The 25916-nt window shown below is 34.6% G+C and overlaps 1 protein-coding gene across 1 annotated transcript in view; it reads left to right on the forward strand.

Moving 5' to 3' along the window:
* SCLT1 (sodium channel and clathrin linker 1) overlaps positions 1-25916 on the forward strand; it is a 203976-nt gene that overhangs the window by 23082 nt on the left and 154978 nt on the right. The window contains exons 5-6 of the mRNA XM_029941012.1: positions 7158-7213; positions 22726-22861. Of these exons, the coding sequence (XP_029796872.1) occupies positions 7158-7213; positions 22726-22861 (192 nt within the window). The remainder of the gene's footprint in view (positions 1-7157; positions 7214-22725; positions 22862-25916) is intronic.

The following is a 25916-nucleotide window of genomic DNA, read 5'->3' on the forward strand; positions in this document are numbered from 1 at the left end:
GTGATAGGGATTGCATTGAATACAGAGATTGCTTTGGGTAGTATCGACATTTCAACAATATTTATTCTTGTAATCCACGAGCATGGAATGTGGTTCCATTTGTGGCCTTCTCAATTTCTTTCATAAGCTTTCTATAGTTTTCAGTATACAGATCTTTACCTCTTTGGTTAGGGTTATTCCTAAGTATTTATGGATTTTGTTGCAGTTGTAGATGGGATCGACTCCATGATTTCTCCTTCTCTTGCTTCATTATTGATGTATAGAAATGAAACCGATTTCTGTACATTGATTTCAAATCTTGCAACTTCGCAGCTCTAGCAGTTCTTTTGGGTGGAGTCTGTTGGGTTTTCCATGGAGAGGATCACATCATCTGTGAAGAGCAGAAGTTTGGCTTCTTCTTTGCCAATTTGGATGCTTTTACGTGGTTTTGTTGTCCGATTGCTGAGGCTGGGACTCCCAACGCTATGTTGAACAACAGTGGTGAGAGTGGACATCCCTGTCGTGTTCCTGATCTCAGGCGGAAAGAGCTCATTTTTTTCTCCGTTGAGGATGATATTAGCTGTGGGCTTTCATGGATGGCTTTTATGAGGTTAAGATATGTTCCTTCTATCCCAAGTTTCGTGAGGGTTTTTATCAAGAAAGGATGTGTATTTGCCAAGTAAGTGCCTTTTTTGCATCTATAGACAGATTCATATGGTTCTTATCCTTTCTTCTATTAAACGTGGTATATCACGTTGCTTGATTTTCAAATATTGAACCAGCGCTGCAGCTCACCCGTGAATCCCACTTGCTCATGGTGAATAATTCTCTTAATGTACTGTTGAGTTCGATTTGCTAGTATCTTGTTGAGAATTTTTGCATCCAGGTTCATCAGGGATATTGGCCTGTCATTATTCTCCTTTACCGTTTTGGAATCAAGGTAATATGGTAATGCTGGCTTCAGAGTGATTCTGGGAGCTCTCTTTCCATTTCTGTTTTTTGGAACAGCTTGAGAAGAATAGATGTTAACTCTTTTAAATGGTAGAATTCCCCAGGGAAGCCATCAGGCCCAGGGCTCTGGTTTGTTGGGAGATTTTTGATAACCGATTCACTTCTTCGCTGGTTATGGGTCTGTTCAAGTTTTCTGTTTCTTCCTGTTTGAGTTTTGGTAGTGTATGAATGTCTAGGAATATGTCCACTTCTTCCAGATTGTCCAGTTTTTTAGCATATTAGTTTTTCATAGTATTATCTTCCAGTTGTTTGTATTTCTGTGGTGTTGGTTGTGCTGTCTCCTCTTTCATTTGTGATCGTATCTGTTCTTTTTGAGAATTCTGGCTAGGGGGTTATCAATTTTGTTTATTCTTTCAAAAACCCAGCTCTTCGTTTCATTGATCTGTTGTACTGTTTTCTTTTGGATTCTATATTGTTTACTTCTGCTCTAATGTTTATTATTGCCCTCCTTCTGCTGGCTTTGGGCTTTATTTGCTGCGGCTTTTCTAGCTCCTTTAGGTGTAAGGTTAGGTTGTGTGTTTGGGACCTTTCTTGCTGCTTAAAACAGGCCTGAATTGCAATGTATTTTCCTCTTAGGACTGACTTTGCTGCATCCCAAAGGGTTTGGACTGTCGTGTTTTCATTTTCATTTGCTTCCATGTATTTTTACATTTCTTCTTTAATTCTCTGTGTAACCCATTCATTCTTAAGTAGGATGTTATTTAACCTCCTTGTATTTGGGGGCTTTCCAAATTTTTTCTTCTGGTTGATTTCAAGTTTCATAGCATTGTGATCTGAAAATATGCATGGTATGATCTCAGTCCACTTCTACCTGTTGAAGGCTGTTTGGTGACCCAGTATGTGACCTATTTGGAGAATGTTCCATGTGCACTCGAGAAGAATGTGTATTCTGCTGCTTTACAATGACAAATTCTGAATTTACCTGTTAAATCCATCTGGCCCAGTGTGTCATTCAGAGCCGTTGTTCCCTTATTGATTTTCTGCCTAGATGATCCGTCCATTGCTGTAAATGGCATATAAAAGTCTCTTAACATTATGGCGTTTATCAGTAAATTTGCTTCTGTTTGTGATGACTGATTTATATATGTGGATGCTCTCACATTAGGGACATAAATATTTACAACCGTTAGATCTTCGTGATGGACAGATCCCTTAATTATGATATAATGCCCTTTTTGATTTCTTGTTACAGTCTTTCTTTTAAAATCTAGTTTGCTGAGTTAAGTATGGCTACTCTGGCTTTCTTTCAACGCCCATTAGCACGTAGCACGACAGATGGTTCTCCAACCCCTCACTTTCAAGGAGTCTCTTGGAGGCAGCATATGGATGGATCTTGTTTTTTATCCAGTCTGATGCCCTATGTCTTTTCATTGGGGCATTTAGTCCTTTCACATTCAGAGTGATTACTGAGAGAGAGGGATTTAGTGCCATTGTGTTATCTGTAGATTTCATGTTTGTGGTGATATCTCTGGTCCTTTTGTGGTCTTTGCTGCTTTTTACTCTCAGAGATCCCCTTAGGATCTCTTGTAGGCCTTTTCTAGTGATCACAAACTACTTTAGTTTTTGTCTGTCTCAAAAACTCCTTTTCCCCGCTTCTAGTCTGAATGACAGCCTTGCTGGGTAAAGAATTCTTGGCTGCATAATTTTCCTATTCAGCACATTGCGTATTTTCCTGCCAGTCTCTTCTGGCTTGCCATGCATCAGTGGGCAGGTCTCTGCTACTACCCTTGCAGGTGAAAGACCATTTCTCCCTAGCTGTTTTCAGTATTTTCTCTTTATCTTTGTATGTTGCCAGTTTCACTAGTATATGTCATGGTGTTGACTGGTTTTTGATTGTGAAGGGAGTTCTCTGTGTCTACTGGGCTTGGATGCCTATTTCTTTTCCCAGATTAGGGAAGTTCTCAGCTATAATTTGGTCAAATAAACCTTCTGCCCCTATCTCTCACTTTTTCTTCTGGGATTCCTATGTTATGGATATTGTTTGATTTCATGGAATCCCTTAGGTCTCCAATTCTCCCCTTGTGATCTGGTAATTTCCTTTCCCTCTTTTTTTCAGCTTCTTTATATTCCAAAATTTTATCTTCTATTTCACCTGTTCTCTGCTTCTTCCATCCTCGCTGTCACTGTATCTAGTTTATTTTGCATCTCAGGTATAGAATTTAATTCATCATGATTAGTTCTCAGGTCTTTGACCTCTGCAGCAAGACTTTCTCTGGTGTCCTCTCTGCTTTTTTTCAACCCCAGTTTTTAGTCTTCTGCTATTTCTAAATTCTGTTTTTTATTTTTTAATGTTTTTATTTATTTTTGAGAGAGAGAGAGAGAGAGAGAGAGAGAGAGAGACAGCATGAATAGGGATCAGAGAGAGAGACACATACACACTCAAAATCCAAAGTCAGGCTCCAGATTCTGAGCTAGCTGTCAGCACAGAGTCTGACACGGGGCTCGAACCCATGAACTGTGAGATCATGACCTGAGTCAATGTCAGACGCTTGACCGACTGAGCCACCCAGGTGCCCCTGCTATTTCTAAATTTTTGTTTATATATATTATTTAGATCTGTTTTGAGTAATTCTCTGAGTGTGATTTCTTCTTGCACTTTCTTTTCGGGAGAATTCCTCTGTTTTGTCATTTTGGCTAAGGTTCTGTATTTTGCGTGTTTTAAAAGTTGTTGTGTGTCCTGCACCTAAGAGTATTACTCTATTAAAAAGGGGTCATATCCTATCCAGGTCCTGGTACTTCAGCAAGTGTTACTGGTATATGTAGTGTGTCCTCTGTTGTACTTTTTGGCGGCTCATACCACTCATCAGTCCTGTGCAGAGCTCCTCCTTGCTTCTAGCGGTGGAGTGTGTGGACCTTCTACCAGGGGAACTTTGATTTGTTGAAGTAACTCTGGAAAACAGTAGGGAAAAAAAGAGTGGGGGATCCTGATCCCACAGAAAGTAAAATGAAAGAAGAGAAAAGACCAAATGGAGAATAAAAAACAAAGTAAGAAAAGAAAACAAAAAGGAAAAATGTATTCATTCATTCAGAGAAACAGGAAAATTAGAAGAGGAAAGCTGGAAAAATAATAAAAGTTTCTGCTTAAAACAAATTATATGTAAATAGATATTTAATGTATATATAGTTATATATATGTGTGCGTGTATATATATAATACATAGTAAAATAAGAGCTGACCAAAACCAAATCAGAAACTATGAGCCTGATTCTAAAATAAAAATGTAGATGGAAGAACAATAAAAGAAAGAAAAGAAATAAATGAGGGTTAGTAATGAGGGTTTATTTTAGTAGTGAAGAGAGTTTAGAAATGAAGGACCTTTTAGATCCTAGAATTTCTAAAATTAGGATATATAGGAGGCCATGGAGAACTAGAATAACACCACACATTGTTCAGGATACAATTTGAGTTTCAATGAGGTAATTTCTGGAGTATACTTGATATTTATAATCTTTTTCTTTGATTTTATAGATGTGAATAAATTTAGTGTTTGAATATGCTTACTATGGTGTTTGGTTTAGATACCAATCTCTGAATCAGTTCAATTGGGTAGCAAGTTCAAGTTAATTTAATGCAAATGAAGCAAAGTATAGCAACATTATATAAAAACAACCCCTTAAGATTCATTTCCTCAGAAGGAGAGTATAAATGGGCAAACAGTAAGAACTTTCTTTGTATCTTTCTTTTCTCTTCATGTAGGGACAGAAAGAGATCCTATCATTTGCTTTGAAGTCTAGTGCATAATCCTTCAATTTGATGAATGAATATAAACCAGGGATTATTGGAAGAAGATGATTAGACCCAGCTTAACAATCTCATATTTGTAAATAAATGGATTGACTAAAAGGATTTTACTGAAAGAATACATATGCTTATACTTATGCTTATATCTTTTAAAAATAAATTTCTGTTTTCCATTGCATTTGAAATTATTTGTATTTTCATCAAGATTAATCCTCTAATACATAAACTTACAAAGTGATCCTATAGACCCAAATTTCAAATACAAGCATTTCTTTAAATTGTAGTTCCTGTTTTATCATAAGTTAAATAGGTGTTTTCCTTGTCTTTACTATGTGGTTTTTTTTTTTTTGGAGCCTGTGGTTATTTCAATTTGAACCAACTATAGTTATGTATTTTAATCTTTCTAATTCACAATTAAAGAGTAACATAAAGCTCTCTTCTGCACAAATGACATTTTGCTTTTAGAGTTTCTAAACTAGTTTTAGTGTTTAGAGTTTCTAAACGAGTGAATTTAGAGTTTCTGCTGAAATCACTCTCAGAATTGCTCTAATGATACGTTATGTGGTTTGATAGTTATAAAATGGGATAGCTAGTTATCTTGAATTAAAGTTTTAAATTTTTTATAATCTGATTCATATATATTTTTAATCAGCTGTGTTACTAAGGTGTTTAGCTTCATTTTTTCATTTAGCAATCTCAATCTAAGGGTGATTTATTAAATTAATTACGAGAGAGGAAACTAGCAGAGAGCCCAAGCAAGGGTCTATAACAAGAGTAGTTGTACCTTTAGGGAGAAAAGATACTAGCAGCTACTTCTTAGAACAGTTGCTCACATAGATACTACTATTTAGAACTAGTTCTTAGGGTTTATTGACCGACTAAAAACATAGTTTATTCTTGTAAGCAAGAAAAGTATCATTATAATTCTCTATATGAAAGATTTTCTTCCACAAATGTAGTTAAGAGAAAATTTGATGCTGCTGCTGAGATTTTGTGTCCTTCCAACTATTCAATATATTTTGAAATATAGCAAAGAATGTTTAGTATGATCATAATGATTTACCTTTAGCCCTAGCTATTGCATATATATTCTAATTATTTGGATAGTTTGAATAAATATTTTATGAGATAAACCAACATTTTTGCAATGTTTAAAGATCTTGCACGATTGTGCAAGATCACTTTTTGTTTAAAAAAAAAAAGACAAAATCAGAAGAATTGCTACAATAAAATCCAAATCTATTAGTTAGCATGGCATTCAAAACCTGGCTGCCTGCCTTTCCAGTTTTCTTTCATTACATCATTGCTCAATGTCTGGTCAGTTCTCAGTCATCTGGTAGTGAATTCATTCATTTTGGCTTAATGGTAATTTATTCACAGCAGGGACCTGGAAGCATTCACCTTTCCCAAAGCCAGAATTGTATTTAGAGTTGGCTGTTACTGATTTCCTAGAACAAGCTGCTTTGAGCTTCTTTGATTGAAAGGGAAACAGAAAGGCTTAGAACATTGCCTGTTCCACCCTTCCCTTGCCAGGTTCACTCCAGGCTTGGCTCCTCTCCTCTAGCCTAGGATACCCAATCAAGATGAATGGACATATTATGAGTTGATTGCAGTTTGTTTTAAGTGTGATATTACATGGCCTCCTTCCTACTCTCGCCTTACCCATTTACTCTCACTGAGAACCAAGTACTGTTCCTGTGTTAGCTAGTATTTTTGCCTGTTTGCTTTTACGCATATTTTTCCCTACTTGAAATGCTTTTCCTTCCTGTTGAAATTTTACAATCCCTTTATCTCCTCAAAGAGAATTAATCATACCAATCTCGTTCTCTTTACAATATGTATTTTATTCTTGTATTTCAGTGATTTTTTAAAACTTTTTTCCCATTAAAGTATATGTTAGTGACCATATGGGTTTACGATAGCAACCTCGTATTGTGTGGAGAGTTTAGACAATTAATAAGAGTGGTGAATAAGAGACTAAGTGAATTATTGCTAAAAAGATCTCTATTTTCTTTTTCACTGTCAACATATACTTTTTCAAATATAAGCTCTTCTATGGGCTTCATTTAAACTAAAGTGATGTAAAATAAACTATATTCAAGGTATAGGGATCATCTGGCATCTGTTACAGTGACATACGGAGGACTGTCTCATCTGTGTTTCTGTGAACACCTATAAATTATAGGGTTGCATTTATAAATATTTCTGTCATATAAATTTTTATATTTATTTCAAAATGAATGTTTTACTATATTCCATGTGTCATTAAAATATTCATATTTACTAGTGCTTGTTAGAAGTAAAGAATCATGGTTTCTAATTAGTAGACTAGTGTCATAGAGTCTGACTGCTTGCATATGAGTGGATTACTTAATAGAGAACTATCTGCAAAATGTATTGCTCTGACCATATTTTAATCTTTCAGAAACAAATGGGTGAGATGAAACTACAACTTGAAAATGTCATCAAGGAAAATGAAAGGTAGATGAATTAACTTGATTCTTTTATTATTATCCTACATAATGTTTATTGTTATTATTTGATATTTGATTCATATAGTATACTGGGTATGAATGCAGACCCTGGAGCATGATTCCCTGTTTGACTTCCATGTTTATTACTTAACTAGCTATGTGACTTTGGACAGTTTCTTAACCTTTTTGGGCTTTAGTTTTCTCATCTATAAATTAGAGATAATAACCTATTTTATAGGGCTAACTGTAAGGGAAAATAGAGTATGTAATAAATGTTTTATACATATTAGCAATCATTAACAGTACAGTTTATAATAATCATGTTTGTTATGAAATATGCTGATAAAAACCTTCAATCCACCATCCAGTTACGAGCTAAAAAGGTTACCAATACTGGTACATCTATCCATGTTTTCCTTCCCTATCCCATTCCTGTCCTTCCCTTTGCCTGAGATGAACACTTTGTTGAATTTTGTGTTTATCATTCCCTTGATTTTTGATTTTGTTATAGGTGTCTATATCCCTAACAGTATATTATTTAATTTTGTATTTTTTAAAGCTAGATTAAAATTGTATCATTTAGTCTTCTGGAACTTTTGTTTTTTACTAATCAGTGTCATCCACAATCAAGTACAAGAGTTTCAAGGGATAAAATTGCTGGGTCATAAATTATGTGAATGTTCAGTTTTATAGTATATGCCAACTTAATTTCCAAAGTGGTTATGCCAATTTATATTCCCACCTGTGATATTTATGAGTTCTTATTGATCTATATCTTTTTATCAGCACTTAGTCTTATAGATTTCTTAATTTTTGTAATTTTTAGTCTTAGGTTGTTTTTCATTGTGGTTATAACTTAACATTCTCATGAATACTAATATGGTTAAGTATTTTTCATATGTTTATTTACCATGTAGTGTTGTTTTCTCATGAAATGCTTGTTCGTTTCTTTTTCCCATTTTCTATTTATTTTTTCCTTATTAAATTGTCAAAGTGATTATTTGTATTCTGAATATTTGTTGGTATGCCTGTCTGTGTCCATGCAGTAACAATACTATAAACCATAACCACTACAGAAATTTCAAACAGGAAGGGATTCAGTCACTTACTTAAATTTAAGTACTACTGGATCACTAGTTTTAGGATCTTAACTTAGAGGTTATGATCCTGAAGTGAGGAATTTTTGGTACTGCTGCCATCTCTGTTGCCATAAAACTGGAGACTTGACATTGGAAAGTGAGGCACAGAGTAGTGACTATAAGAGACACTCATGTCTATCCGTTTTTGCTTGCTATCTGTCTTAACAACAGAAAAATGTTTTCTGCTCACTTCTTTCATATCCCCCTCAAGTCCTTTTCACTGGTGATACTTTAATTCCACCCACAGCTCCAGCTACAAGGACCTCTGAGAAATGTAGTTTTGGACTTTTCTGCCTCCATGATAAAGGTTGGATATGGAAAGGAAAGGGAATGAATAATGTTGCCACAGTACCATATAACCAGATACCATGCTAGACAATATGTGTTTTCATAGATCTGTTCCCAGGTTCTGATGTGTTGGATGAATAGAATTTTCTATTTTGTTTTAAATTTTAAGGTAGTTGAGTCTATCCAATTCATATGGTTTTTCTTTGTGTCTCTAACAAATCCTCTGTTGGCTTATGATCATAAAGACCTTGTGGGAGGGGGGAAAAGAGGTGGTGATGATGGAGGAGGACACTTATGGGGAAGAGCACTGGGTGTTGTATGAAAGCCAATTTGACAATAAACTATTAAAAAGGAAAGGAAGGGAGGGAGAGAGGGAGGGAGGAAGGAAGGAAGGAAAGATAGATATGCTAACCATTTAAAAATAAATAAATAAAATAGAAAAAAAAAGACCTTGTATTTTTGGGTAAAAATGTTTAAAATTTTATTCTATCCCAGGTTTCTTAACTTCAACCTTTTTTTTTTAAATGTTTACTTATTTTTGAGACAGAGAGAGACAGAGCATGAGCAGGGGAGGGCCAGAGAGAGAGGGAGACACAGAATCCAAAGCAGACTCTAGGCTCTGAGCTGTCAGCACAGATCTGGACACAGGGCTTGAACTCACAAACCATGAGATCATGACCTGAACTGAAGTCAGATGCTTAACCAACAGACCCATACAGGTGCCCCATTAACATTAACTTTTAAAGATCATGTAGCTAGGCTGAAATCTGTTAGATATTTTGTTGCTGACTTGTGTAACTGGACCAAAAAATGAAGAAAAGAAATTCTTTTAGTTCCAAATTCATTTAAAGCATGGGCTTTTTTAAAGCTAACATTCTTTTGTTTGCATTTTGATACGTTATATACCACTTTCCTTTTATTAATTTATTTTAGTGTAAAACATGTTGCTCTCAAGAATAATCCAGAACTCCCATCGAATTCGTATGTCTTACTTAGACTGTTTTGTCATCTTCTCCCCTCCATTTAAAAAATTTTTTTTTCACTATTTCTCGTCTCTTCTAATTTCTGAAAGGATCATATGTTTAAGCTACCAATGTTTGCTAAAGTGTAACATAAATTTTTTATTGGGTTTTCAGTTTTTCTCATTTGTGTTTTTTCACATAGAAATGTTTTTCTAACTTAAACTTTTTATGGTTTACTATTTCTCAAAAAAGTTATTGAATAAACGATGCTATTCCTCATTGCTAAGATTTTTGAATCACTGATGTATGTAGATTAATCTTGTATTTTAATGTATTTTGGGACAGCAAAGGTGTATTATATGGTTGAGATAATCCTTTTGTTTCCTATATTAGACGAGTATATTTAACTTCCTTTCATGTCCAGGTCTTTCTAACCCAGTCTTTTAAAAAATCTGCCTTCAACTATTTAACAGTAATGTGGTTGTGTCTCATGACTATAGTTATTCCTAGTATAATAGGAAAGTGGGAAAAAATGGATTATGAGCTCTTTTTTAATTTTTAATTTTATTTTTAGTTTATTGTCAAGTTGGTTCCATATAACACCCACAGCTCTTCCCCACAAGTGACCTCCTCCATGACCATCATCCCCTGATTCTGAGCTCTTTAAAAAGGCACTTTTAGTAACTTGAAAATGCTATCAAGTTTTAAAGTGAATTCTACTTATGTTTTTAGGGCAACATCCTACTTTTAACTGTGTATTGCAGTTAAGAGCTGCAAACTCAAAAGAGTTTTAAGGAAAATATTTAAATATGTATACATGGTCAGTTCGGAATAATGGAAGCTAGCAATGACATGGATTGTATATGCAATTCTATGTTATTGAGTTTTGGGAACTTTTTAATATTTACATTTTTATATGGATGTATGTTACCTGGGAATTGACTACAAATAGGAAATAATTAAGTCATTTTAAATCAGGCTAAGGAAGAGGTGAAAAAATATTTTACTTTCCTCCCATTTTTAAATCTGTTCCTTGAAATTTATTTCATGTTGAGAATACAGTATTGTTTATTTTGTCCTCTTTTTTCCTCTAATTCCATCTTTTCTCCTCAAAACTTAACAGATGAAGGATATTGGATAAGATAATTAAAGACAAAGATACATGTACAGCACTTTCTGACACTAAATGCTAATTTTTATTTAAATGGATTATTGAGGGTATGGAAGGCATCATTTCTTGCCTCCATTAGAACCATTTTTCTTCTTGCATTTATTTAACTCTGATTTTCTTTCACTGTCATTGTGCTCAGGGGAGATGAACTGCTTCCATAATTTTAAGTGATACATCTTTTATTTAAGCTAGTTTAATTATCTTTTTGCCAGGGATTGGTCTGGGAATGAATATGTGACCCTACTTTTAGCCATTGAAGTATAAGGCAAAGTCTGTTTAGAGCTTCTGGAAAAGAATTTTCTCCCTGATAAAAAGAGAAGGAGGCAAGAAGAAAGCTTTACCTACTTCCTGCTGCTTGTTATTTTTAAAGTGCTATGTGAAGTTGGTATACCCATTTTTGTAATCATGGGGGCAAATATGAAGATTGGAAGAAGGGAAAGATGAGAAAACTTTTGGTCCTTATTGTATTATTGAACTGCTGATAGAAATATGGAACCACTTACCCTTCTGATTTAATATTAGTTAAGCTAATAAAATATTCATTTATTCATTCACCAATATTTATTGAGTACCTAGTAAATACCAGGCACTAATCAAGTGAATACATCAGTGTTAAAACAAACAAAAATGACAATCCTTCTTTTTTCTTATGCATTTTGTTACTTGTAGCCAAAATATACTAACAGGATACAGAGACTTAATTGCATTTGTCAGGGATTCGCAAACTGGATCAGCCTATGGACCAAATTTGGCCTGCTATCTCTGTTTGTGAATAAAAACTTATTGGTTCATAGCCACTCATTCATTGTGTCTATGGTGACTTTCGCTCTATGCTGGTGGAGTTGAATTGTTGCAACAGAGAGTCAATGGCACACAGAGCCTAGAACACTATCTGGCCCTTTACAGAAAAAGTTGACTATCCTCTGGTACATGTAGTGATCTTTCTATTATCTGGTCTTTAATGCAGCAGTCTTTTTGAAACTTAAAACAGTCTTCATGGGGTTTTTTTTAGGTATAAATTTAGCTTTAGAACTCAAAACTTCAACAGGAAGGAATATAAAGTTATTTACTAAATTAAAATGAATGGTATTGAGCATATTATTTATTTTACTGTTTTTATTTTCTGATAGTCTGATTTTTACCATTTTTAAGATTATAATTATCAGTCTATGATGTAGAAGATTTCAATAGCATTATAGAATGGAATTGTTTTTTATACTTATTTTCCTCTATTATAGTTCTCATAATTTGACTACTGATAATTTAGTAATAATACATCGAGATATGATTTAAATTTGATTTCAACTTCCCTAATCATCTCATTCATGAATGTTGACAGTATCCTATTAACACATGTTAAATGTTTATTTGAAATTTCAAAAATTTATAGGTTTATAAAAGTAATAATAAAGCCATTATTTTTTTACTAATAATCCAAAAAATGGTATTCTCAACCCCCAAACTTGGTTCACTTTTCTAATAGCAGAAGATGAACATATTTGAACTATTTTTGAATGCGAAAAAGAAAATAAATCTCTGGGATTACATGGTAAACACTGGTGCTCCTGTGATACTTGAGGTACTGTAAGGAAGACCATCCCCAAAAGTTTGCCAAAATCCTAAGCCTTGTAGAGTTTTATATTTCAGTTTTGAATCTCATATGAAGTCAGCTGTGTCTCTGTTTTCTCTATATCTGTGTTTATAACTGAGTTTTTTATACATTTACGTGTATATGCATACACTCTTACCACAGTTCCCTTTGATTACTAATCTCTAGTCATGCCAGCCTTTTTACTTGGCTTCCTTAAACCTGGAAGACCAGTTTCTACAGCAACACCTTACTGTTTCTTCTGCCCAGAATGCTCTTCTTCTCCAGATCTGCATGGGACTGTCTCCTTCCTTTGCTCAGATCTCATATCAGGAAAACATTCCCTGACCACACTATCTAGCTGTTTCTTCACTCTTCCCTTTTCTTTTTTGTCTAATGTAATTTTATTTTATTTATGGTACCTATTACTACTTGAAATTATTTGCTTCCTTATTTTTTGTCTAATCTACTAAAGTGTATTTTTTATGAGAGCAAGGCCCTTGTCTGTTCTGTTTACTACTGTATACATTCTGCTGTTGAACAGTGCTTTATGATCTTTTATGCATAAACTATAAAATACATTTTTTATAATTCTCAGTTTCTTTGAAGAGTGAAAGCTTAGAGATCCTTTTGATCTTTTGGCCTTCTGTGATTTTATAATTTTCCTGAGTTTTTGTAATTACTTTACTTATCCTTAATTCAGTAGCAGTTATTTAATGACTCATCCTCATTGAGCCTTTCATTTTCAGTTTAGGTTTCATAGGGGGAAAAAAACAACTCTTTTATACTTTAATTTTATGACTTTGGGCCATATTTAATTAAATTGTGCAATCATAATAAGTAATGCAGCTATGATATAGTTTGGCTGTTCCAACCTCTTTTAAATATGTCTTCCTGCTACAAGAGGCTGGAAAACTGAAAATTAGTTCAGGATATGAATTAGGTTCTGCTAACAATAAATACTTGTGAGAGACCTAAATTAGGAGATAAGTAGGAAGAAAAGCAGTATCTGAGGGTCTATTTTTGTGGTTGAGAACCTAACAAGTATAGAGTAGCTCTAGAGCTGATAATTTTGGGCAGCTGCTTCTGTTGAAGTGAAGACATGGTGCTCTGCAGGTTATCCTAATCTGGCAGTAATCCTAATCCCAGGAGCCTAGCAAAGAAGGGGTAATCTTGAAACCACCAGTATATATAGTTACTTTCCGATTGTCCAGCTTCCTAACTGTGGCATATTTGTCTGTTCCCTCAGCAAACCAATTTCGCAGCTAGCTAAGCCAGTAAGTGTGGCTTTTTCTATATATTGCACTAGAAAGTAGAGATCAACTAATCAGTGGTGACAGTATAAAAAGTGAACGCTACTAGTTATAAATAATAAGGATAATATCATTTACCTACACAAAGTTTGTATGATTTCTTTCCATACTATTAAGCTGTCCAAAATAATGGAACTTTCTTCTTTTTATTTTCCCCAGGCTCTTATATTTTTTACTTAATTATTATATATTTGAATAAATACAGTTTGAGCCAGAAATGTCTTACTACCTTGTATCATATGTATTACTTCTTCAAATATTTGTTGAACAAAATTAAATTATTGATGTCTAACTTTCAAAAAACATAAAAAAGGAATGCTTTGAAAAAGATGAATTCCTTAAATCTTTGTGGTAGTTTTATTTTCTCAGTTATATTTCTAATGTGTTTGGAGAATTAGATGAAATTCATATAATAAGCATTTACAAATATGTTATAATTATATTTCAAAGAAAATAAGGACAAAACTAAGTCTATAGGATAAAAACAAGCATAAGGAAATAGAGGGTAGAAAGAAATAATAAGTTCGAGTATATGTATATATGTTTGTATGCACTCATACAACCAACAAGAATACACTATTGTTTCCAAAGGGCTCTATGAAACTTTTGTAATATAGAAATGGACTGCAAACGTTACTCACTGTGTACACACATGAAAACTTGAAAAGTCATAAATAACACAGTAAATTTGGAAATAACAAAAAACAAGCACAAATAATTTTTAACTACATTTTCAACTAAATCCTGAGATGAAAAGAATTGAAAACTAAAATTAAAAACTTATTTTTTTAAATATAATGTATTGTCAAATTAGCATCCATACAACACCCAGGGCCCATCCCAACAAGTGCCTTCCTCAAAGTCCATCACCTACTTTACCCTCTTCCCCACCCGCCATCAACCTTCAGTTCTCTGTATTTAAGAGTCTCTCATGGTTTGCCTCCCTTCCTCTCTGTAACCATTTTTTTTTCCCTTCCTCTCCTCCATGGTCTTCCCCTAAGTTTCTCAAGATGCACATATGAGTGAAAACATATGGTATCTGTCTTTCTCTGACTTATTTCATTTAGCTTAATACTCTCTAATTCCACATTGCAGCAAATGGCAAGATTTCAGTCTTTCACATTGCCAAGTAGTATTCCATTGTATATATAAACCACATCTTCTTTATCGTTCATCAGTTGATGGACATTTAGGATCTTTCCATGATTTGGCTATTGTTGAAAGTGCTGCTATAAACATTGGGGTACATGTGCCCCTAAGCATCAGCACTCCTGTATCCCTTGGGTAATTTCCTAGCAGTGCTATTTCTGGGTCACAGGATAGTTCTATTTTTAATTTTTTGAGGGACCTCCTCCACATTCTTTTCCAGAGGAGCTGCACCAATTTGCATTCCCACGAACAGTGCAAGAGGGTTCCCATTTCTCCATATGCACGCCACCATCTCTAGTCTCCTGATTTGTTCATTTTAGCCACTCTGACCTGCGTGAGGTGGTATCTCACTGTGGCTTTGATTTATATTTCCCTGATGATGAGTGATGCTAAACATCGTTTCATGTGCCTATTGGCCATCTGGATGTCTTCTTTGGAAAAGTGTCTATTCATGTCTTCTGCCCATTTCTTCACTAGATTATTTGTTTTTCAGGTGTGGAATTTGGTGAGTTCTTTATATTTTGAATACTAGCCCTTTATCTGAAATGTCGTTTGCAAATATCTTTTCCATTCTGTTGTTTGTCTTTTAGTTTTGTTGATTGTTTCCTTTATAATGCAGAAGCTTTTTACCTTGATGAGGTCCCAATAGTTCATTTTTCCTTTTAATTCCCTTGCCTTTGGGGATGTGTCAAGTAAGAAATTACTACGGTTGAGGTCAAAGAGGCTGTTGCCTGTTTTCTCCTCTGGGGTTTGATGGTTTCCTGTCTCACATTCAGGTCTTTCATCAATTTTGAGTTTATTTTTGTGTATGGTATTGGAAGGTGATCTAGTTCCATTCTTCTGTATGTTGCTGTCCAATTCTCCCAGCACCATTTGCTAAAGAGGCTGTCTTTTTTCCATTGGTTACTCTTTTCCTGTTTTGTCCAATATTAGTTGGCCATACATTTGTGGCTCCAATTCTGGGTTCTCTGTTCTATTCCATTGGTCCATTATCTGTTTTTGTGCCAATACCATACTGTCTTGACAGCTTTGTAGTAGAGGCTAAAGTCTGGGATTGTGATGCCTCTGCTTTGGTTTTCTTCTTCAATATTACTTTGGCTATTCAGGGTCTTTTGTAGGTTCATACAAATTTTAGGATTATTCATTGTAGCTTTGCGAAGAATGCTGGTGCAATTTTGATTGGGATTGCATTGAATGTGTAGATTGCTTTGGGTAGTATTAACATTTTAACAATATTTATTCTTCCAATCCAGGGGCATGGAATGCTTTTCTATTCCTTTGTGTCGTCTTCAGTTACCTTCGTAAGCTTTCTATAGTTTTCAGCATACAGATCTTTTACATCTTTGGTTAAATTTATTCCTAAGTATTTTATGGTTCTTAGTGAATTGTAAATGGGATCAGTTAATTTCTCTTTCTGTTGCTTTATTATTGGTGTATAAAAATGCAACCGATTTCTGTACATTGATTTTGGGCCCTGCAACTTTGCTGAATTCATGGATCCATTCTAGTAGACTTTAGGTGGAGTCTGTCAGGTTTTTCATGTAGAGTATCATACCATCTGAAAAGTGAAAGGTGACTTCTTTGCCAGTTTTGATGCTTTTTATTTCATTTTGGTATCTGATTGCTGATGCTAGGACTTCCAACACTATGTTAAAAACCAGTGGTGAGAGTGGACATTCCTGTCGTGTTCCTGGTCTCAGGAGGAAAACTATCAGTTTTTCCTGTTGAGTGTGATATTAGCTGTGGGCTTTTCATAATGTCTTTTATGATGTATGCTCTTTCTATCCTGACTTTCTCAAGGGTTTTTATTAAGAGAGGATGCTGTATTTTGTCAAATGCTTTCTCTGCATCTATTGACAGGATCATATGGTTCTTATCGTTTCTTTTATGAATGTGATGTATCACATTGGTTGATTGCGAATGTCGAACCAGCCCTGCGGCCCAGGAATGAATCCCACTTGATCATGGTGATTAATTCTTTATATATGCTGTTGAATTCGATTAGCTAGTATCTTGTTGAGAATTTTTGCATCTATATTCATCAGGGATATTGGCCTGTAGTTCTTTTTTGTTGGATCTCTGTCTGGTTTGGGAATCAAAGTAATGTTGGCCTCATAAAATGAGTCCAGAAGTTTTCCTTCCATTTCTATTCTTTGGAACAGCTTGAGAAGGATAGGTATTAACTCTGCTTTAAATGTCAGGTAGAATTCCCCAGGGAAGCCATCTTGTCCAGGGCTCTTATTTGTTGAGAGAGTTTTGAAAACTGATTCAGTTTCTTCACTAGTTATGGGTCTGTTCAAATTTTCAGTTTCTTCCCATTTGAGTTTTGGGTTTTTAGGAATTTGTCCATTTCTTCCAGGTTGTCCAGTTTGTTGGCATATAATTTTTCATTGTATTCCCTGATAATTGCTTGTATTTCTGAGGGAATGGTTCTAATACATCCATTTTCATTTGTGATTTTATCTATTTGGGTCCTCTTTTCTTTTTGAGAAACCTGGCTAGAGGTTTATCAATTTTGTTTATTTTTTCAGAAAACCAGCTCTTAGTGTCATTGATCTGTTCTACTGGGTTTTTTTATTTTTTATTTTATATTGGTTATTTCTGCTCTGATCTCTATTATGTCTCTTCTTCTGCTGGGTTTGGTTCTTTGCTATTCTGTTTCTAGTTCCATTAGTTATGCTGTTAGATTTTGTAATTGGGATTTTTCTTGTTTCTTGATATAGGCCTGGATTGCAATGTGTTTTCCTCTTGGGACTGCCCTTTCTGTATCCCAAAGGGTTTGGATTGTTGTGTTTTCATTTTCGTTTGTTTCCATATTTTTAAAAATATCTTCTCTAATTGCCTAGTTGACCCATTCGTTCTCTAGTAGGATGTCCTTTAACCTCCATGCTTTTGGGGGTTTTCCAGACTTTTTCCTGTGGTTGATTTCAGGTTTCATAGCATTGTGATCTGGAAGTATACATGATATGATCTGAATTGTTTTATATTTATTGAGGGTTGTTTTGTGAGCCAGTATGTAAAAACTTCTTAAAATGAACAACATACCAAACTAGAGAGATGCAGCCAAACTAGTACTCAGAACATTTGTAATTAATTGAAAAATAAGATTGAAGATAAGCAAAGTAGAGATTTTTATTTACAATGATGGCAGACTAGGTAGTCAGACTCCTGACAAACACCAGAAAATTGGAACAGATATTTGACAACAATCAGATCTGTTTAAATGAATTGAACTAACTCATTGGAGAATTCTAGGGAAAGACCAGGAAAATAATAACATCCAGGGATATGAGGCCACATTTGGAGCTGCCTTCATTGGTATATCTTATTATCCTGGTAGGTAAAGAGAGGTTGAAAAACTGAGCTTGAAACAAATTTACAGGGCTAGAGAGATTAAAATTGAAAGTCACAGCCCATCAGATTAGAGAGTGAATGGCTCAGTAGCTTTCAGGCTTTGGATTGGGATACCCTAGGAGTAAGAGTGACCCCAAAATATAGTAGTCCTGAAAAGATCTAAAACATAGCTTGAAATTACCTGAATCTCTGATCAGAGATTGATAATGTTCCTAGCCACATGGAGGAAAAAAAGAAGAGGAAGACCATTTTAGAGAAAGATAACATTATTGCTAAGCCTCAAAATATTTCCCCATGTAATATCTGCCTCATATCTTAAAGACAGCATAGTTTTAAAAAATGGTAAGGAATATAGGGAATAGAAAAAATCCACAGGATTGGTCTTTAAAATAACTATGCCTAATATGTTCAATGAAAAAAGACACAATGTTGAGAATGTTGGTAAGGGAACAGGGAACTCAAAAAAAGGGGCCAAACAAATGAACTGAAAAAATAAAGTAATGAAGTAAGACATAACTGATGAGAGAATTAATGGAATGAAGTCCAAGTCTGAAGGAAATATTCAGAAAGAAGATTAGAAAGATGAAGGGATAGAAAAATACAGGAAATAATATGAGAGACATAAGGGAAATAGTGAAGAGAACTAAAGTTCATATAACTTAAGCCCCAGAAAGAGAGGACAGAGAGACCTCAATCTGCAGATTAAAGAAACACCATGTATCATAAGCAGCTTAATACAAAAACAAAAACCTGTAGACACATTACCATAAAATCAAATACAAAATCCAAGGCCATTTTAAAAAATGTTCAAAGCAGAGAAATTATTTTCAAAGAAATATTAGTAAGACATAAACTGACTACTGAACAGAAATCATGGAAATTAGGAGACTTCAAAGTGCTGAAAGAAAAACTAGTAACTTAGAATTATGTATCAAGTGAAGTGTTTTTGTAGAAGTCAAATTAGTACATTTTCAGATGAAAAGATATTGAGAAAATTGCCAGTAACTAGATTAAAGAAAATCCTAAAAGGATATTCTACAAAAAGAGGGGAAAAGGTAACTATAGGAGAAAGTTTAATGAACATTATCACATCAACTATTCTGAAAAAATAATAATGTCTCTAAAATATTTGTAGGGAATTAAAATACCTGGTAGTAATATCATAAATTTGGGAAAAGGGTATATAGAGTTAAAGTATTCTCAGGTTCCAGCATTGGCCAAATGAAATAGAATACTAATTTATTTTAGAGTTTTGTTAATTCTGTGTGTATATTTTAATCTCACAGGTAGACATGGAAGGCAAAGGATCATATAACTGCCAAGCTAATAGAATAGAAAAATAGAATAATAAAAAGTAACCCATGTAAAATAATAGGAACTCTTAGTCATCGGTGGTGGGAAGGCAAAATGTACAGTCACCTAGGAAGATTATTTGGTGGTTTCTTAAAATATGAAACATTCTTACTATAACAATTCAGCAGTCATACTCCCCCTTGGTATTTACCTAAAGGAATTGGAAATTTATGTCTACACAAAAACCTGCACATGAATGTGTATAGCAGCTTTATTAACAATTGCCAAAACTTGGAAACAACCAAGATGTCCTTCAGTAGGTGAATGGATAAATACACTGTAGTACATCCAGCCTATGGAATATTATTCAGCAATAATAAGAAATGAGCTAACAAGCTATGAGAGGATATGGCAGAACCTAAAATGCATATTACTAACTGAAAGCAGCCAATCTGAAAAGGCTACATATTGTATGATTCCAACTATGTGATATTCTGGAAAAGGCAAGATTATGGAGATGATAAAATGATCAGTAGCTGCCAGGGGCTGCGGGGAGGGAGTGTTGGAAGAGAGGGATGAAAAAGCAGAGCACAGAGGATTTTTAGGGCAGTGAAACTGTTCTGTAAGATGCTATAGTGATGGATACATGCCACTGTAGAGTGTATAACACTAAGAGTAAACCCTAATGTAAACTATAGACTTCGGGTAATGGTGTCAGTGTAGGTTTACTAGTTGCAACAAAATGTACCACCACTCTGATGAGGGATGTTGATAGTGGGGGAGGTCATGGCGAGGGGGTCAAAGGGTATATTAGGGTATCTCTATACTTTCTGCTCACTTTTTCTATGAACCTAAAAATGCTCAACAATTAAGCCTATTTTTTAAATAGAGTCACCAAAAATAAACACATTTTAAAAAATGAAACATTAAAGGAGAGAAAATAATAGGCAGAGCATATTGGAAGCAAATATTAAGATAGTAGATATAAACCTAGTTATACTAGTAATTATATTAAATTTCAATTTATTGGGGCACCTGAGTTGCTCAGTCTGTTAAGTGTCTGACTCTTGTTTTAGGTTCAGTTCATAATCTTGCGGTTTGCAAGACTGAGCCTCACTTCGGCCTCTGCTAAGTATGGAGCCTGCTTGGGATTCTCTCACTTCTCTCTCTCTCTCTCTCTCTCTCTCTCTCTCTCTCTCTCTCTGTCTCTGTCTCTGTCCCTCCTCTGTTCACAGTCACTCTCTCTTACTCTCTCAATATAAATAAACTTAAAAGCCAAAAAACAAAAAAAAAAAAAAATGAGCAGAAGACATGAGCAGATATTTCATCAAAAAAGACATATAGGTGCTCAACGTCTGAGGAGAAATATAAATCAAAACCATAATGAGATATCACCTTATACCTGTCAGAATGGCTAAAATAAAAAATGCAAGGAACAAGTGTAGGCAGAGAATACAAAAACATTAATTTGAAAAGATAATAGGCACTCTATGTTTATTGGAGCATTTTTTATAGTAGCCACATTATGGAAGCAGTCTAAGTGTCCATTCATAGAAGAATGGATAAAAAAGATATTGTAGATAAAGACAATGGAATATTATTGAGCCTTAATAAAAAGAATGAAATCTTGCCATTTGCAATGACATGGATGGAGCTAGAGTATAATGCTAAGTGAAACAAGTCAGAGAAAGACAAATACCATATGATTTCACTCATGTGGAATTTAAGAAACAAAACAAATGAACAGTGGGGTGGGGGACAGCGGAAGATAAACCAAGAAACAGACCCTTAACTATAGAGAACAAACTGATGGTGACCAGAGGGGAGATGGGCAGGGGATAGGTGAAATAGAGGATGGGGATTAAGAAATGCACCTGTGATGAGAACTGACTAGTGTATGCAGTTGTTGAATCACTATATTGTACACATGAAGCTAATATAACACTGTATACTAGAATTAAAATTAAAAAATGAATAAAAATTAAAAACAAAAATACTAGAAATATTTTAAAATATGAATCTTTGTGTAATTGATCATTCTAAGTCCTTTTAAAATTTGGTAAATACAGCAAGCTGTTTACTTTCCTCTTTTAAAAAAAATTTTTTTATGTTTGTTTATTATTGAGACAGAAACAGAGCACAAGTGGGAGAGGTGCAGAGACAGAGGGAGACACAGAATCCAAAGCAGGGTTCAGGCTCTGAGTAAGCACAGAGCCCTACTTAGGGCTCAAACCCACAAACTGTGAGATCAGGACCTGAGCCAAAGTCAGACACTGAACCGACTGAGCCACTGGGCACCCCAGTGTACTTTCTTTAGGGAGTAATTTTTTGTTTTCCTAAAGTTGATTATCCTGTGATTTTTATTGTGTTGATGAACTTTGTTTTCAATAAATATATTCTAAAAATTGAAGTATTCTAGTTTCAAAGATTTTTTTTAATATCAGTAGATAATTCTCTTTATTTTAAATAGGTGGATATAGTTTCTCTGGCAATGTTGCCTTGACACATATTTATTATAAGTAACATTTCTGCTTATAAGTGTATGAATTAAGGGTTTTCAAATTTTTCTGATAGTACCAAAATGTTTTTCCTCTTGTTTTAAAATAAAACACTTAATCATTCTTTTTAGGTGTACCTTTCTCTAACCTTTTTTGGATAGCTGTTTAAAAGCATAAAATATCTGTAATTTACTATTAATATTAAAGTTGAATTTAAGACTTTCAGGTATATGGTCAAGCTGAAAACCGTGCCTCTCTATTCATAGTCTTGATTTCATAACCAGCAACAATTTTATTCTCCTGTTTATTAACTGGATCTAGTAAGAATTCAGCTGAGTTTTATGAAACACACTGAAGAAAATAAATAATTCTACAAGATTTTACATCACATTTCCTTTTAATTGACTAGATGAAACCACTGTGTATTTATATTTCTTTTCTGAATGTGTTTTTCATTGATTAATAGGGTTTAACATCTAAATATACGTTTTTGAAAATTTGAAATCTCCCTAGGACAAACTGAATCATGCTTGAATTATGACAAATTTAATGCATTTGAAATTGTTATATTTTTACTCTTGCAGTGCAGTATTTAATGGTAATTAAAACTTCTAGCTTTTGAGGGCTACTTAAAAACGATTTTTTGTGAACTTTTTTTTTAAAGAATGATTTTGACCCAAATGTTTATTTAGGTGACCTTGAAACACTGATTACTGTTAGTAAAGTGAATTTGTATTATTATTGTGTTAACTTTTTTCCTGAAGGTTGCACACTGAATTAAAAGATGCTATTGAAAAGCAACTGGAGACCCTTCCCTTTGGCACAGACATGGGAAACGATATATTTACAGATGATGAAACAGTCAAGAATCTTCAAGAACAATTACAACTAGCCAATCAGGTGAGTGACATATATTTTTAAATTATATTCTGAGTTAACAAAAATTTAAAAATCTCTATTAACCATTATTTATGAATGATAGTGCAATAGCAAAATTAATACTTATTGATTTTCTACAAGGTACAGTTAACAGCTAACAAAACTTGTGATATATACTCTCTCTATTGTTATATAGTTAACCAAATGCTTTTAATTGAATCATAAGGCTTTTGACATGGTTTTTATGTCTTATAAAAATATCTTAATGCCAAACAAAATTTTTAAAGAAAAGATAACCAATTGTTTACTCACCTAAATTTACATTTTTCATTCTTCTGTGTTTTCTTTTGATACTGTGTTCTCTTCAATTATCTAAGATTATAGAATTATATTTTTCCAAAATTATACTTCTCAAAATTACTTTTTCTCCTTTTGTTCTCCTTCATAGTACTTGATATATTTGAGAAGCTCTGTTATATAGATACATAGATAGATTTCTACACTGGAATTTTTTTTGTAATTATACATAGAGGAATTTAATTTTCTTGTTTTTAAATTTTTTAAAAATACTTTATTGTCAAATTGGTTTCCATATAGCACCCAGTGCTCTTCCCCACAAGTGCCCTCCTCTATCACCACCACCTGCCTTCCCCCTCCACATCCCGCTTCAATCTTCGGTTCGCTTTCAGTATTCAGTAGTCTCTCAGGTTTTGCGCCCCTCTCTCTCCCCAACTCTCTTTCCCTCTTCCCCTCCCCCTGGTCCTCCATTAGGTTTCTTCTGTTCTCCTGTTAGACCTATGAGTGCAAACATATGGTATCTGTCCTTCTCCACCTGACTTATTTCGCTTAGAGGAATTTAATTTTAATTTACAATTTTCTATCCTAGGCATCTCATAACTTTATGGATTTGAATCTCGTTCTTCTGCTATCTACTTAATGTGCCTCAGTTTCCTCATGCTTATAAACAGAGATTACAAATTCTTTACTGTGATTTTTACTTTATAGTTATCTATGAAAAATCACTTTTTTATATCCTAGATATTTGGTTTTGGAATTCTTATTCTTATGAAATTCATAATTTAATTAGGCAGGCTATATTTACCTTAATAAAAGATCATGTATTTAACTCTGATTTTATTTTTTAATATATAAAGAGAAAGAATTTGGAAAAGTAGTAGAAGAAAAAAATAAGAAGGAAAGTATGCTCTTTACTCTGTTCAAACTAATATTACCAGAGAGGATTTCTAAACGTTTACATAGAAATAAATGAAAATTAATCTAAGCTTATGAATGCTTTCTAACCAGGTAGCAAAAGCTGAGGCACAATATACAATTATCAGTAGTCCATAGATTGTGGTAGACCATATGTAAAAGAGTCCTCTGTTAATATTCCATAAGTATATACAATGATTCTTTGTCAATCATACCTCAATAAAAATGAAAAACAATTAAAAAATAGAAAATGGAGGGAGAGAACTTAAGATGGCAGAGAAGCAGGGAGACTGGGATTTTTCTTTTCCCTCAAACACAGCTGTATTGGGGTCAGATCACTTTGAACATCCAGGAAATCGATCTACAGTGGCAGAAGCATCTTCACGGTCAGAGGGAGACAGCGTGGCAGGGTTGAAGTGTGTGTATGTGAATTGGGGGAGATGAAATGGCATAGGCATGGAGGGGGGAACCCCTTCTGTGGAGAGAGAAAAAGGAAAGAGAGAGAGGGGCTATGAAATATTGATGTCAAAATAGCACAGAAGGAAAACCTTTCTGGACTACAGACTGGGGAACGACAAATACAGAGAGTGCCAGTTTCTATTTTGCAAACAGCTGTAGGAGCTGAAACAAGGAGGTTTCGAGAAAGTGCGTGACATTCTGTGGAATGGAGCTGGAAGCCTGGGCTTTCATGCCTGGCAGAGGAGAGAGCCAGCCCCGAAGCACATAGTGTGATGTAGAATCCCATGGAAGTGCTGGGAGAGAGCAGTCCCCTTCTTGCAGTACTTTGTAAAGAGGGTTTATTGCCTCCCCAAGGAAGAGAGACCCTGCAGGTGCTGGCCAAATGCCTTTCATCAGCAGGGTGGATGGCTCTCCTCCAGAACAGGGGAAAGGAGCCCCACCGAACTGGGTCCTTTGTGACTTCGGGTTTTGAATCCCATCTGAGCAAAAAGAAGCATAGAAACAGTGGACCAGGGCAAGCTGACTGTCTTCACAGAATAGTGAAGGCTGTCTGAACAGTGTGTTGAGATATCCAGTTCAGGGAGGAGAGATTGGGGGGTTGCCATTTTTCTCCCCAACACCAAACACGGTGGGACTTCAAGAACATCACAGTGGCCCCCAGTCGAAGTGGCAACAGCTTACAACCAACTCTGCCTATACCTGCATGGCAAATACTTACTTAATGGAGGAAGACTGACTGATACAAACCAACTGGTATCTCCTCCAGACCAACACAGCCACTGCTCCCAGGCACCAACAGACAACCGTTTCCTTTTGTTTGTTTTCCTTTATTCTTTTCTTTTCTTTCTCTTTCTTCACTCTTCTGCTTTTCTTTTGGAATCAGGTTCATAGTTTCTGATTTGCTTTTGGTCAATTCTTATATATGTGTATGTGTATTTGTGCATGTGTGTATATATATATGCATTTGTCTTTATGAAGAATATATTATTTATGTATATTTTTTTAATCAGACATTTTTATTTTCTTCTTCTTCCACCTTGTCTATTTCTTTATTTTCCTCTCACTCCCTGAATTTAGCCTTATAGTTTTTTGATCTTATATTTGGGTTTCTTTTCTCCCCTTTCATTTTTCTCTTTATGTGGGATCAGACTTCCACTCCTCTTTCCTTTTGGGGAGTGGTAGGTTGGTTACTTCATCAAAAACATTAAAGCACATCTGGTTGAAAGTCCAACCATTCCACCACTACAAGCAAGGAGGAGCTCTGCACAGGACTGATGAGTGGTATGAGCCGCCAAAAAGTACAACAGAGGACACACTACATATACCAGTAACACTTGCTGAAGTACCAGGACCTGGATAGGATATGACCCCTTTTTAATAGAGTAATACTCTTAGGTGCAGGACA

The sequence above is a fragment of the Suricata suricatta genome, chromosome 1 (genome assembly GCF_006229205.1).
Source record: "Suricata suricatta isolate VVHF042 chromosome 1, meerkat_22Aug2017_6uvM2_HiC, whole genome shotgun sequence".
Lineage (NCBI taxonomy): Eukaryota > Metazoa > Chordata > Mammalia > Carnivora > Herpestidae > Suricata > Suricata suricatta.